The sequence below is a fragment of the Netta rufina genome, assembly GCF_964035555.1.
Source record: "Netta rufina genome assembly, chromosome: 1".
NCBI lineage: Eukaryota > Metazoa > Chordata > Aves > Anseriformes > Anatidae > Netta > Netta rufina.
This window is the reverse complement of record NC_140123.1, coordinates 31,321,810-31,335,420: the sequence shown is the minus strand read 5'-3', so window position 1 is coordinate 31,335,420 and position 13,611 is coordinate 31,321,810. Positions and strand designations below refer to the sequence as shown.

At 37.1% G+C, this 13,611-nt stretch overlaps 1 protein-coding gene across 1 annotated transcript in view; it reads right to left on the bottom strand.

Annotated features, from left to right (window-relative positions):
• ENOX1 (ecto-NOX disulfide-thiol exchanger 1) overlaps nt 1-13,611 on the bottom strand; it is a gene marked incomplete at its 3' end in the record, with an annotated part of 139,107 nt that overhangs the window by 57,231 nt on the left and 68,265 nt on the right. Inside the window, exons 6-7 of the mRNA XM_084281244.1 lie at nt 11,129-11,235; nt 7,782-7,899 (exon numbers count right to left, since the gene is read on the bottom strand). Coding sequence (XP_084137370.1) covers nt 7,782-7,899; nt 11,129-11,235 — 225 coding nt within the window. The remainder of the gene's footprint in view (nt 1-7,781; nt 7,900-11,128; nt 11,236-13,611) is intronic.

Genomic DNA, 13,611 nt, shown 5'->3' with positions numbered 1-13,611 from the left:
TCTGACGATTATCTCCTTTGCTACCTTAGCAATGGCTGATGTTTCATGGATTAAGAAGGTAAGTGGATAAGAAGGTACCAACATCTTCACTTCAAGCAGTATCTGTAAGCTTCTATAATATGTTGGAGCAAAAAGGGTTCCTTAAAACAACAGGACACGAAAGGCAGCATAATTAAGAAAATCCTAACCAAAAGCTTAGTTCAAATAATAATAGAAATGATCTTCCATAAGAGGTCAGAAATAGGTCTTAGGCTGTGAGCACCATGAAGCCACTCTTGAAGAAATTTATTTGTGCTCTGTTCAGAATCAACCACCTTCACTATTATAAAAAGGGCTCGTTCTGTTGAAGGCTAAATGCAGGAGGAAGAGCACAAATGCTGTATATTGGAGAGGGCACTATAAGGAAGGTCACTTTATAGAAAGCATGAAGTGTAATTTGGAGAAGGATGCTAATACCAGCTATATCAAATTGTGAGGAAGCTGAAAACAGCATATGTTCTAATATTGTCTTTTATTGATTTTGCTGCCAACATCCCACTTCAACAATGTTACAGCCGCACTTCAAGATTCTTAATGGAGGGGGATGGAGAAAATCAATACATAGAGCTCGCTTCTGCTCCCATTGAAGTCAATGTGAGTTTCATTATTAACTGCAATGAGCACAGGACAGAGTTCAGGCTGTTTTGGTGCTTTGTGTTTGTTTTTTTCCTTCCCTTTTTATTTAACCTCCTACGGGGCAACATATATTGTTACTCTGTGTTTTTGAAAAGTCCCATTTAAGCAGGGCAATTCCCTACCAAACTGCAAGTCTATGCATTCAGAAATGATGCTCAGCTTTATGAAACCTAATGAAAAATTATAGCCTGTATCCTGAACAGGGAAAGTTATAATAAAAGATATAGGATTTGAAATAAATTCTGATAACAAAATCATTTTTTCCTTACAAATATTTTCATTCAGATATCAAGCAAATAAATAAAAATGGTTTAGCTTTCACTGACTCATAAAATGTTACTTTCAATGCACATTGTTTGCTGTATTAAAAACAGAGGGGATGTACCTAAACTTCTTTTCACTACTGTTTTAATGCTTTTTACACAAAATGAAATATGCTAAAATTATCTCAAAAATTATAAGCATCATCTTCATTCCAACAACATGCTGTTAATTTTGTTCTAGCATGAATGCAAAACATATTTTAACATGCTGTCAAAATGAGATACTAAGAATGTCAATAAAATGACACTAAAATAAATGTAAATTTAGATTGCTGTCACAAGTGGCTGCTTGGTTTTGTGAAGATGTTAGGTTGCTATAGCATTTTCCATAGCAACTTTGCATCTTATTACATAAATAATCCCTCAGTGTCCTTAAAGCTTACTAAAAACAGGATTAAATCTATTCTCATATGTAATGATCCTGCATAAAACCTTATCAGTATGAAATACCCAGAAAACATAATAAAATGTAATCTAGATAATAGTATTTCTGGCAGTTGCAAAGCATCAAAGCACAACAGACTTGTTTTGTAGTTAACGGGACATCCTCCTAAAACCCATATCAGGGGAGTGTCTTTGAAGCGTCTATTTCCTCTAAAAATTGAAAGTTAGGTTTTTAACCCCTTCACTGCTATGTCCACAGGACCTGTATAGACCTTCATCCCAAAGCCAGTGTGCTGGCCCAGAGAAAAGACCCAGTACTTGGGACAGGATGAGGCTGCCTTTTTTTCCCCAGGGCAGACAGACAGCGCCTATCTCCAGCCCTGATTCATCAAGGCATTTCTGCTAAATTCAGCTACACAAGTAGCATTATTAAAGCCAAATGGACTTAAAACTGGGGGCATAAAATTAGGCCCTTGCCTACATGCTTCCTGGATTTCAGCCTATATTTGTAAAAGTGGTGGGAAAAACGGAATGCATTTTAAGGCAGAAAATTGGAGTCTGCCTGATGATAACAGCTCTGAACTGGCATGCTGTGAAAGACACTACAGCAGACTTTTCCCTGCGTAGAGGGAGTAATCATCTTGTGCTGCTTTCTAGTGATCATCTCTGATGGTCCCTGGGAGCAAAGCTGATTGTCTCTGCTGTGTCCAGAGCATCTCCATTTGAAGGCAAGTTACGCCACTCACAGAGCTCAAAAAGGGTTATTCAGCTGTCTTCTCCAGCTAGAGAGGGGACTGTGTCAGTACAGTGACAATTCAGTTCTTCAGATTTAAAATACTTTCTTTTTGAGACAGTTTATAAAACCTGATTAGCAGATTTTGCTAACAAGTTTTATTTTCCTCCGCATACGTGTTTATATGTTTATTGCCACAGGGCTGATTAAGGCACCAGCTGCTAATGGCTTTGAAAGAGTATTGATTTATCTGAGGAATAAACCAATGCCAGCCCATTAATTCTTGAAGTAAATACATCTTGCTATTTTACATTATCTTTACCAACAAGTGTTTAAGAGGAAGATGGGCAAATTATGGGCTTGTTAAATATCGGTATTACATTTACAAAGTCCAATGTTAAAAAGCTATGAAATGGAGAAGTAATAACAGAAAAATAAGACTGGGTATACAAGAAAGGAAGTGAGAAATACCTGGTCCAAGGAATCTGTAGGAAAAGGAAGACCTGACATGATACGTGCCTTGACACCAGGCCAGCCAGAGGAAAAAGAAGAGCAAAGCTCAGCTCCACACAGCTGGGGCTGAGTGATTTCCATTCAAAGTTGTAACAAGCTATAGAAAGATTTCCTACTAGTTTAATCCAGCTATAAAGCACAGTTTCCATTACATGTGTGCATCTCTGCATTCACACGAGCTTTAAAGAAGGCAAAAGAAGATTGAGTTGCAGAGAAAAGATGAATAAGCATCACGCAGATCACTTTGGTGTTGTTTCAGGCTTTCCTTGAAGACTTGCCAGGCTTGCAAGTTTCAGGATAGACTTATGGACAATACCACAAAGCCTGTTTTATGCTGTGTGCACAGGGGTGTGATTGTCAAATCCTGACTTTCACAAGGACTTATGCTCTTCTGTCAGATGGACTGCCCACTGTTCGGACTGTCTCCTATGGCAACTAACTCTGCTGATGCTGCAAAGAGGACACATCGATTCAGAAGAGTGCTTAAAGATACAGGCTGCTGTTCAAGACACGAGCTGCAGTATTTAAATTTGGGTATGTTATGGTATCCTGCCAAGGAGGTCTTGTGTGTTCAGACTGGGCATGTACTGCTTAACGTGCAATTTATTAGTTGCATACAGTCCCCAGGATGTTATTAAGACATGTCATCACAGGTAAAATGATGGTGGTGAAATACTCCAGGGCCCAAAGAGTGGGCTGTTCCAAATATATTTAGCTGAGACTACCCTGTTCCAAGGTGTTTATCATCCACATGGACAGGACAGGCCGTGGATGGATGAACAGAAGTATCGTTGCCTCACTTTGATACTGAAATACCCCAGGTTCGTTGATTTGTCCTGTGGTGAGGTACGTAGATTTGGCCCAGGGCTCTGCGATCCCAGCCCTATCCTTCCTGTGTCCCTCTGCAAGCACTGTGCATTTTCTCTTTCCCGCAGTGCCAACCGCTGTCTCTCACTGAAGTTAGAGCTGGAATTAATGGCATGTCGCGGAGAACTGCAAAAGCGAGAGATTAACCCACCTCCCCTTAAAAGTAAAATTACAGGTGCCTTCTAGGCATAAACCAAACTTCAGCTCTTTTCTACAACACACAGCTTCACTTCACTAATTCTTAAAATTACTTTGGAGGCTTTTACATGTGGATCCTTACTCCCAGTGCCAGCAGGTGGGAGATGAAGCATCCATAAATCCTGATCATTCTGAAGATTTTCCTATATCCTCTAGACTCCAGCACAGAATCTCATTTTTTCCCCTGTGCTAACGCTTCAGTAACTGCACCCTGACTTTCAAATGTATTAACTGAGTTGCCAATCATCATTATTATTTTTTTCTTAGCAATCTCCCAGCTTTACTTTAACAATCCTCTTGTCCCTTTCAAACTCCAAAATCCACAACACAGAAAAATCACTGTTTAAAGACTGAATTTTGAAGAAAACATAATTCTGGAGGAATAGCTCTGCCCACAGGCCAGATTCACTCAGTCTCAGGTCAGCCTTTTGCCAGCTTTCCCCATAAAGCAAACAATCTGCGAAACCAGGAAGAATTCCTATAAATTAGGCATATATGCTGGTTCAGCTAACTTAATTTTTCCCCTAGGGTGCTGTTTAGGAGGTCCTGGCAGCAGTTTGAGATGCTCTCCAACAAAACAAGCAGGCAGTGATGCCTCCCCTTTCATTGAACATTGCTTGCACATTCTAAAAAAGGGGGAGTACTAAGTTACACATAGGAGAATAACTCGTAAAACAACCGGAGGATCAGAAGTTCTTTGTACAGGAGACAGTACCCAGCCCTACAACATGAGCTACAAAATGGAAGACAGGTCCAGGAGACCAAAGGTCTCAATACTCATCCCAGCTCTTCCACTGAGTCAATGATATCAGTAAATCAGATTAATCAACAAGCAGAAGAGCAATTGGCAGGTGAAAGAAGAGGATTTGAGTCTAGAATAGAGCAATGCACTTTGCAATGAGTCCCTCTTGAGCAGTTCTGTATTGCCTCAAGAAACAAGAATGAATTTTCCCAAACAAACAGCCATTAGCAGATTTCTAATACAGAACACAAATTGTTCTCCTGCATGACTTAATATCTTTCATGGCTTGAAGGAAGAATGCAAACCATTCTTGCTAACTGATTTTTCATCATCTACTCCAAATCCACAGAATTTATTGTGTACAAGGGCTTGGCTCACTGTAACATTGCTCTGAAAACTGAAGTCCAGCAAGCCTGGATTAATAGTCAGGCACTGAGGTCCTCACACAGTCTCAGGACTTAGATGTGCTGCTCTGTGTTTTCAAATGTTGGGGCTGGAATCCACCCTCTCCTTTTCACGATGATAGTTTTCAGATATTGTAGAAAAGAGTTTTCATTCTAATTCAGTCTAGCTGTGAGGAGATGTGACACACTCAACACCACGCTATCTAAATGCTTGCAGATGTGGTGTTGTTTCTGAATGAAAAAGGCTTGAGTAACAGAAGAAATTACACTGGAAGACTGCTGAAACTGCACACTTTAGTGAGATGGAATCAAGACTTAGAAACCAATAAAATTTGTTGTATTAATTAGAAATTATGCCTTCTTGCACCAGGGATGATTTAAATAGGTGAATTAATAAAAAAAGACCTCACACACTTGTTAGGGACTGGGGAAATCTGTTACCTGCTGTAAGTTTGGGGATGGTAACCTTCCATCAGTGTTGTTCCCACCTTTGAGTAGATGGTGAAATTCATTTGCCAGGCTGAAAAACAAACTCCTCAAGAAAGTCCTTAGGATGGTAGGAGAGGCAATCCGAAACTCTGGAACTATACAAATCAATTCATCATGTCTGGTTGCTTCTGACATTTTTGGAATCGGACTTTTAAGCCTTTACGTGTGCATGCTGTCTTTGAATTGAAGAGTCTTTGAATTGAAGTGAAACGTCTTACTTGTGTTATTCAAACCTTGTCCTCCTCATGGTTAAGCATTGAGGCAAATATTTTAAGAGAAGGGGTTAAAAATAAGGAAAGTGCCAATGTTTTCTTACTGTGCAGAATTGTTTCTTTGTGATGAAAGACTCTTTAAAAGATATTCTTTGTAAAACAAAGGTGACCATGAATACAAATAACTACTTGAATACAAATAGCCACTCCAGTGAGATAAAGAGGTGGTTCTGGAATGACATACTCAAAAAGAAAGAAAAAAAAAAGAAAAAGGAAAAGAGAAAAAGAGAAGGTGGCTAACAACAATAACAATTTAAAAAAATACTGTACATAAAAATGAAAAATATGTTTTTCTCTTACTTTATTTTTATTTGTCCATATTTTATACACAATACTTTTTATGGTATAACAAGTTCCCCCTATTGTCAATGACAGATGAATAAAATTCACTTGCTTTACTTGACAGTGTAATGTTAGAAGAAGAAACCTATACAAAATAATTTTAGAACTGGATGACTCTGTGCAGCAGGCTGGATCATCTCCACTAAGATCAAGAGGATGATGAATGGTACAATGGACAATGATGGACAAGTACTCAAGTGGATTCATATTGCTAAATTTTGATTTAGTATGCAACAAAGTACAGGGCTTGCTACTCTCATCATTGAGGGGAGTCAAGTGCCCACGTTGTAACAATACAAATAAACTGAAGTACTTTGGAATGCGGTAGAAATCTCAGATATCAAATCATTTGATAGAAATGTCCCTTTTTATGGAAGAAAACCAAATATGCTTTCCTATTTGTGATGTTACTAATCAGAGGCAAAAAGAATGACCTGCACAGCTCAGCCCTACACATGCATATGTTAAATCCAGCTGGACCAATGAATATGGCAGTTTAAAACATCATTACTCCTTTTTTGGAGTGCAGGCTGTGGGTATTTCTGGCTCTACCTTCCCATTGTTAATTCTGCTGACTTTGCTCAATAAGACTGGACACAGTCAAGGTAAAATGATTAGACACTCATAAAAATCTCTGATTGCTAGCAGTACTTTGCCTGCAGAGACCCAATGTCTCAGCCCCAAGCATTCTGCTAATAGTCTCTAGAAAATTCCAACTCATGCAATTAGACATGTAAAAATTAAGGCCACCCTTTACATATTGATGCATTTTTCTTTCAGGAAAAACATTAATCCTCCCCTAATGAGAAATGCCATAGTATTTCTCATTCAAGTTTCCTTGCCAGAATGACACTTCTTCCTTTGGTCTTTACTTCTGGATTAATTTGACCTCATACAGCATTTTGTCACAAGAGGAGTCAAAGAACACTTCTCTATGAGCACTGGAATCCATTGAATGGATATTATTATGGTGCCTACATGGTGCCTAGACCAAAATTATCCTAATCATCAGACTGTTTCTTTCTGTACTACTTTTTCCTTCTTTACCTTCCGTAAAGCTCACTGGTCTCTGGCTGTTTGCAGTCATGCTTTGGCTTCAGCTTCTGTGAATTTTCTTTCCAAAGATGAGTTTCTGAACAGGCAAACTCTTGTTAACTTCTCACAACTTTGTTAGCTAATGTCAAGAAATCAAAGGTTCTATCCAGATTGTTTTACCAGTAAATTAGTAGCTTTCAAGCCATGCCCTTGAATGTCCACTCTGGATCTTGGATGTACTTGGAGGATGCTGAAAAAAGTTGTTTTCCTTTCCAAATGTTACAATCACCCTTGTTCTCTTTTTCATGACAGCCATCTAATGTGTATCAAATTAATGCAGCATGCAGTCCCATATTGTGAAAAATGTACCCTTAAAAGTTCATTCCACAAAACACACAGTTAAAATGGTATAGTGTATTTGTTAAACATTACTGTGGATTTGCTGTTAAGCAAGGTAAGTCTTGGAAAATACTGACTGAAACAGAATTGCGATTGCTCTCATAGTAAGATGTTGTTACTACTGTGGAATGAAATAGTATTATGCAAGACTGCAGATAGTATGTTAAAGAAACATAACGCTTCCAGCCATGGGCAGAATTGGAGAGTTTTCATCATAGCAGGTGACAGAAACCTCCTAGACACAGCTCATATCATTCAGATAACTAGTTTATGAGGATTTAAAATAAGATAGTTTCATATAATCAGCTATTAATATGTCACTTCTCATATGTGAATTTTTGTTTGCTTTTTAAAAAAAACAACAGCTATATATACTTGGGGACATTAGAGAGGATTTGGCTTTACCTGAATCATCTACTCGCAGCTTTTTACTAGGATTGTCACCACTGTCATCATCTGACATTTCCATCTCTTCTTCCCGGCGGATTCCCATGAGCTGTTCACTGTGAGCGTTTCGGAGCTCCTAAAATCCAAAACAACCTTTTGTCAGTATTAACTTACATAAAGTCACTGCTTTATCAATAGTATCTGTTTTTAAAGCTGCTCTTATTTTTAATTATACATAATTTACCATTGTAATTATATTTATTTGGCTATGAATATTTATAATAAAAGTAGTACAGGGAATTCTTCATGTGGAAGAACTGAATTTATCAATGGTAAAAGAGGAAACAAGAGAAAAAGTGGGTCTCCATTTCAAGTGATCTTTAGTTCTACTAAACATAGAAGGTTTTAGCAGCAATGATAATGCTTAAAACTGTATATAAAGCAGACTGATAACTTGCTAGCCTGTTTAAGGTATAAAGAATTATTGTTTCTCACTGTTGCTTGGGGTAGGATTCCTCTGGTATAATGTAGGTTTCTCCAATAAAATTAGTTCCTACAGACACCTTTCATAGAAAAAATAAAAAACCCTAGCACCTTTAAGCAATTCATATCCATAAGGTAACTATCAAAATGAAGTTAGATTAACTGCACCCTAAAAGTGCCTTATTCTGCCCTGAAAATTTCTGTGTCTTGGTGGGAAACTACTGACTGGTCTCTGGGTGACCACTGCAAGGGCAGGGTGTAGGAAACCTGTGCACGTTTCGTTGGGGAAATGATGAGGCATGGGGGCTTTGTGGGAACCTAGACAGTCTTTGTTCTCGGCAGAAAGGCTGGCGCTGGTGTAGCGGCTGGCTTTCTAAAGGCAGTGCTGAGAAGATTGAGAGAACTCTATTTTGTCCTAATAATCCTGTCAGGTGTAACACAGGGATGCTGCACCGTGATTAGTGTAGGCCTTTTCAGCCTGCAGACAGCTAATTTTTCTGACGACAAAGAGTCTAATTCCCAAAGAGGTGGTTTGAAATCTTTGAAACAAGAAAGAGGTGCATGGAAGGATGAACGTTATTGAAGAGCCCAACCACAGCTCCATGCAATTAACAATAAGCTATCAAAGAGGGACTGGATGAAAAAAGGAAAGGCGTTTCCCTTTAGCTGTACCCTTGGTTCATCAGGAGATCTCAAATACTCTGATAGATGTATACATGTCCATTAATCACAGCAAAGGCAAGGAAGCTAATTAGTGGGCTTTTATACAATAATTTCAAATTAAAAAAAAAAAAAAAAAAAAAAAAAGGAAGTGATTAAAATGGTAAATTCTCAACTAGTGTCTCATGCAATAAGTGGCATCTCTGGAAGAAATTAACAAGCTTATTTCCTTATTGGAAAATGCCACCTGCACTTTTTACTGGGAATATTGACTGCATACATGAGCAGACATAAGCTTACATTTATTCCCTCTTTAGGGGATAAATGTCCTTGGTGCATCAATTTCTATGCTATCAGCAAAGCCAATAATCTTCCATGGAGAACGTCAATGTGTATGAGTGTTTGCTCTGGGCTTGGGTTTCTAGGAAAGCTTTCCTAAAGTCAGAACACAAGGGTAGGTGATCAGATAATTAAAGAAATCAGCAGATAATGTCATGGTTAGACAGTATGATTTAAATCAAAGATGCCATTTGGTACATTTCTGTGATATTTTACATCTGAAAAACAGGCATTTCTAATATCTGTTGTTTCAGTGAGAGGCTTCACATGTTTTTGAATCGCTTTTAATATCCTCCTTTTAGAAAAACAAAAGGCAATAATACTTGAAAAAGCAAGTAGTGAATTAACATTTCTGGAAAGTTCAACCCTTAAACATTTCATTTTATTAAAGATTTAGAAGCCAGCAAATCAATGATACACCACATCCCTTTACGGAAAGTTGGTTTAAGACAGGATCGTCTTAAAGTAATTGAAATAAACTACCAACAAATCATACTTTTATACCTTACTGAGTGATAAGACAAATATCAAACCCCAACTTCCCAATTTTGAATTAAACCCAGGCTTTATCCACTACTTTTATGAAATATTTGTGAACAAAATGCAAAATACAGTTTGTAGAAATAAATTATGCTAACATTTTATTTTAAGTGTCCCATTATTTTGAAGTCATTTGGTATTCACCATAATAGCACTGATAATAAAGAATTCATTTGGTATTCATGTGGATGTTACATTTAGTGCCATTGGTATTCAACTGTAATTTAGCATTAGTTAATGGGCACTTAAAATGTTATCCAAATGATTTATATCACAGTGCTTTAGTGTTTCTCAAACTAAGTGTACAACACTTATTTTACAAGTGTACTAGAAAATAATTAAATAAGTGCACCTTACCTTCTAAAGTTTTTATTTTGAGACAGAGAAAAATCATTTAAAGGACCTTCATACTAACAATCAACATACTGTACTACATGAAGGTAAGCCAAGTGTATGTAAGTTGCTCATATTAAAAAAAAATAAAAAATAAAAAATAAATTAAAAAAAGGAAGAGGAGAGAGAGAAAACAAAGACAGTGGTACTTACTTTTTAACATACAGGCTCATAGCGTATATACTGAATTAAAAACCAAAGCTGGATGACCAAAACACAAGATGAGGTCTATCACTTCCTTTGCTGCCACTTGCAGCAAAGAGAGTTAGAATCCTGTTTCCTCTGTTCATGCTTATGACAGTCACACATGTATGCTAATCCTTGTGGTATTATGATTACATTTATACTCTTTTCTTCGCAAGCAATATACTTAGAATCAATGCAAATGATTTATTTATTTTTCTTTTTTTTTTTAAAGACAAACATAAAACAAATGGGAAGAAGTATGCCATAATTCTGGACTGAGTATGCTTAAGTCATTTTTTAGGAAAGAAATTTTCTTATTTTATTTTCAGGCAAAATATCTTACAATGACCATATGATGGTACAACCAGAAAAAAAATTGTGCCATAGAATCCTTCTTTTAGGACAAGATGTTTTTCTTAAATAATTCTTAATTCTATCCTTGGTTGAAGATAGTTTTATTAATTTCACTACTTCAGTTCATTATTTTAGTTAGTAAACATATTCCTCCAACGATTTCCCAAATCTTGCATGAAAAATAAAAACACATTGCTCTCTATCTTAGTGTTATTTAATGACTGTTATCATAATGAGAGCAATGGGAGCAATTCATACTCTAGATGAGCTTGTATAACGGCCAGTTGATTAACAGCTAAAATGGTAGCCATAAATATTGTCGAATACTCTATGTCCAGCTAAAATCACACTCATTCTGTGTCAATCCAGCTGTGAGATGATGGATAGAAAGTAATAATAAAATCACCAACCTCAGAATGCTTTCGCCAAATGTCTATGTTCTTTCGCTGGGCTTTCGAGAAATGGTCCCAAGCTTTTTGTCTGGTAGAAGCGTTGAAAACGGCGACAATCTGCTCAACTTTGGTGAACAAGGAAGTCAAACAAGACAAGCAATTTATGTTGTGATCACTATAGAGAAGCAAAGCAAAGACACTAGGAGTCTATGGATGATGTCATTACTGAAACAACATCATCAATATCCATCCAATTATGTGTCTTTTATACTTACATTTTATCAATGTTGGAGATGTCTGCCTTCAAGTCTGTCTCCATAACTTTAGTCTACATATCTTATAACTATGTACCAAAGAACATGCATGCAGCTGCTTCCCAGTGATGCCTGCTATAACCTTCTGTGCAGCCATGTGCCTTTGTGTTTGTGGTATAGGCATGACACTCAAGGCATAAACCTGACGTGTGTTCCCCTGCAGCAGCTGTGTACAGATGAGCTGACTGAACAAATGAAAGCATGAAAGAAAAGCAGGTTCTGCTTGCAAGGGTAGGTAACTAACAGGGGGAATTTGCCAGCAGATAGGAAGCACTAAACCATATTTAAATGCTGCACACTGTAACTGCAGCTGCTTCTTCTCCTTTATTTAATATATAGAAGCTCACCTGTTGCAGATCATTTTGTCCTGTGTCCATGGCCTATGTATTTTTATGTATATGAACAGTTACATTTTTGTGCAAGTGAGGAAGAGATGTGAAATGGGCTTCCGTCATTCAACTCTAATGAATTCATTCTGAAGCCAGACATCATTGTTTAGGACAATTATCTGGGGAAATTAAGATCCTTAAGTTTTTAACTATTTGTACATCCTAAACCAGAACCTTTTCTCCCAACCCTATTTTCTGTCTCTTCATTCTAGTTACGAGCAATATTGTCCTTCCACAGCAGTGACCTCCCTACAAATGATTGGGCCAAGATGTAAGTTGCTTTCATCCTGGCACTGTTGACTACAAGACCATTATGAAATCCAGATTTTTACAAATGACCTGGGCTGCGTTCCTGAGTGAACAGCTGTGCTGACCTATGAAGTGAAACTCTAAAAAGCTTCAAGTCTATGACAAGTTTATTGGATATTGACCTCTTTAGATTCTTGGGCCAAAATAATGTTCAATGTTTGTAAAGCTGTGCTTGCAACACCTTCTCCTTTCCTCTTTCATTGAAGGAGAAGGCAGTAGCAGTGCTGTAATGGCCTCTGATCTGGTCTGTCATTGAGCTGCTTGACAGCTTCTCTCTTTCTCTTCTCTACTCACAGATGTGAAGGATCTTGCTATATATGTTTGCTTAAAATGGTGAGGTCACCTAGTAAGTCAGTTGTAGATTTTTCACCTTTAAATCTGAAAAATAACCTCACTCAAATTGAACAGGAACGCTTTTATTCTCTTTTTGCAAATTACTTACAGACTCAGCTGCATTGAGATGGGTGTTCACTCCTTTTCTCAGGTGACAAGTGATAGAACATGATGAAATGGTCTCAGTTTGCACCAGGAGAAGTATAGATTGGGTATTAGGAAGATTCTCTTCATGGAAAGTGTGGTAAGGCATTGGAACAAGCTGCCCAGCAAAGTGGTGAAGTCACCATCCCTGGAGATACTTAAGAGATGTGTGGATGAGGCACGTAGGGACATGGTTTAATGGTGGACTTGGTAGAGTTAGGATGACGGTTGGACTTGATGATCTTAAGGGTCTTTTCCAACCTAAATGATTCTATGATTCTGTATATGGAATATTTTATTTGCAACCATCATGGCTACTTAATTAATTCCTAAAGAAATAAAAATTTTAAAATTAAATCTTATATGTTGTTTATACTAAAGAAATTGACTTAAAACTACTGTGTGATGATCTGATCCATTTGTGATTCATTCAGGTTTTAATAGGAGATACTATAATTTCAGCGTATTAGAACTTGCTTGGAACGAAGGGGGATGTATCAAGGAAGTTATGAGGTGCATATTTATTCAATTAATTTGAGAAGAATGAAAATGCTAAAGCACTCTATTATTATGTGTATAGAAACTGAGGCTAGATTTTAATTACTATCATTGTGTTGATGACCTAGGTGCTCAGAAAATTGTGCTTAATTAACAACCTGTTTTTAGTTTGCAAGTGGAAATTCAAGTAGAAAAGATTCACAAAGAATCACAAAGATATGAGAAAGAGCTGGTTTTCCATTTTGTACTAATGGACATTAATAAGATCATCTGAATTTTGAAACACATTTGAACTTTGAAGTGTTTAATTTCCATTCTGTGAACAGGTGTTAATATTTATCAAAAGTCATTATCCGATCATTTCAGAAACTATCCTCAGTGAAAATACAAGATAGGAAGATGTCAAAGAGTTTTTTTGGCATAACTGCAGTAGACAGAATGAAAAGCAGAAAAAGGATCTCCCTCCCTTACATAACTGTTAGTATTTAAAAAATAAAATAAAATAAAATAAAAT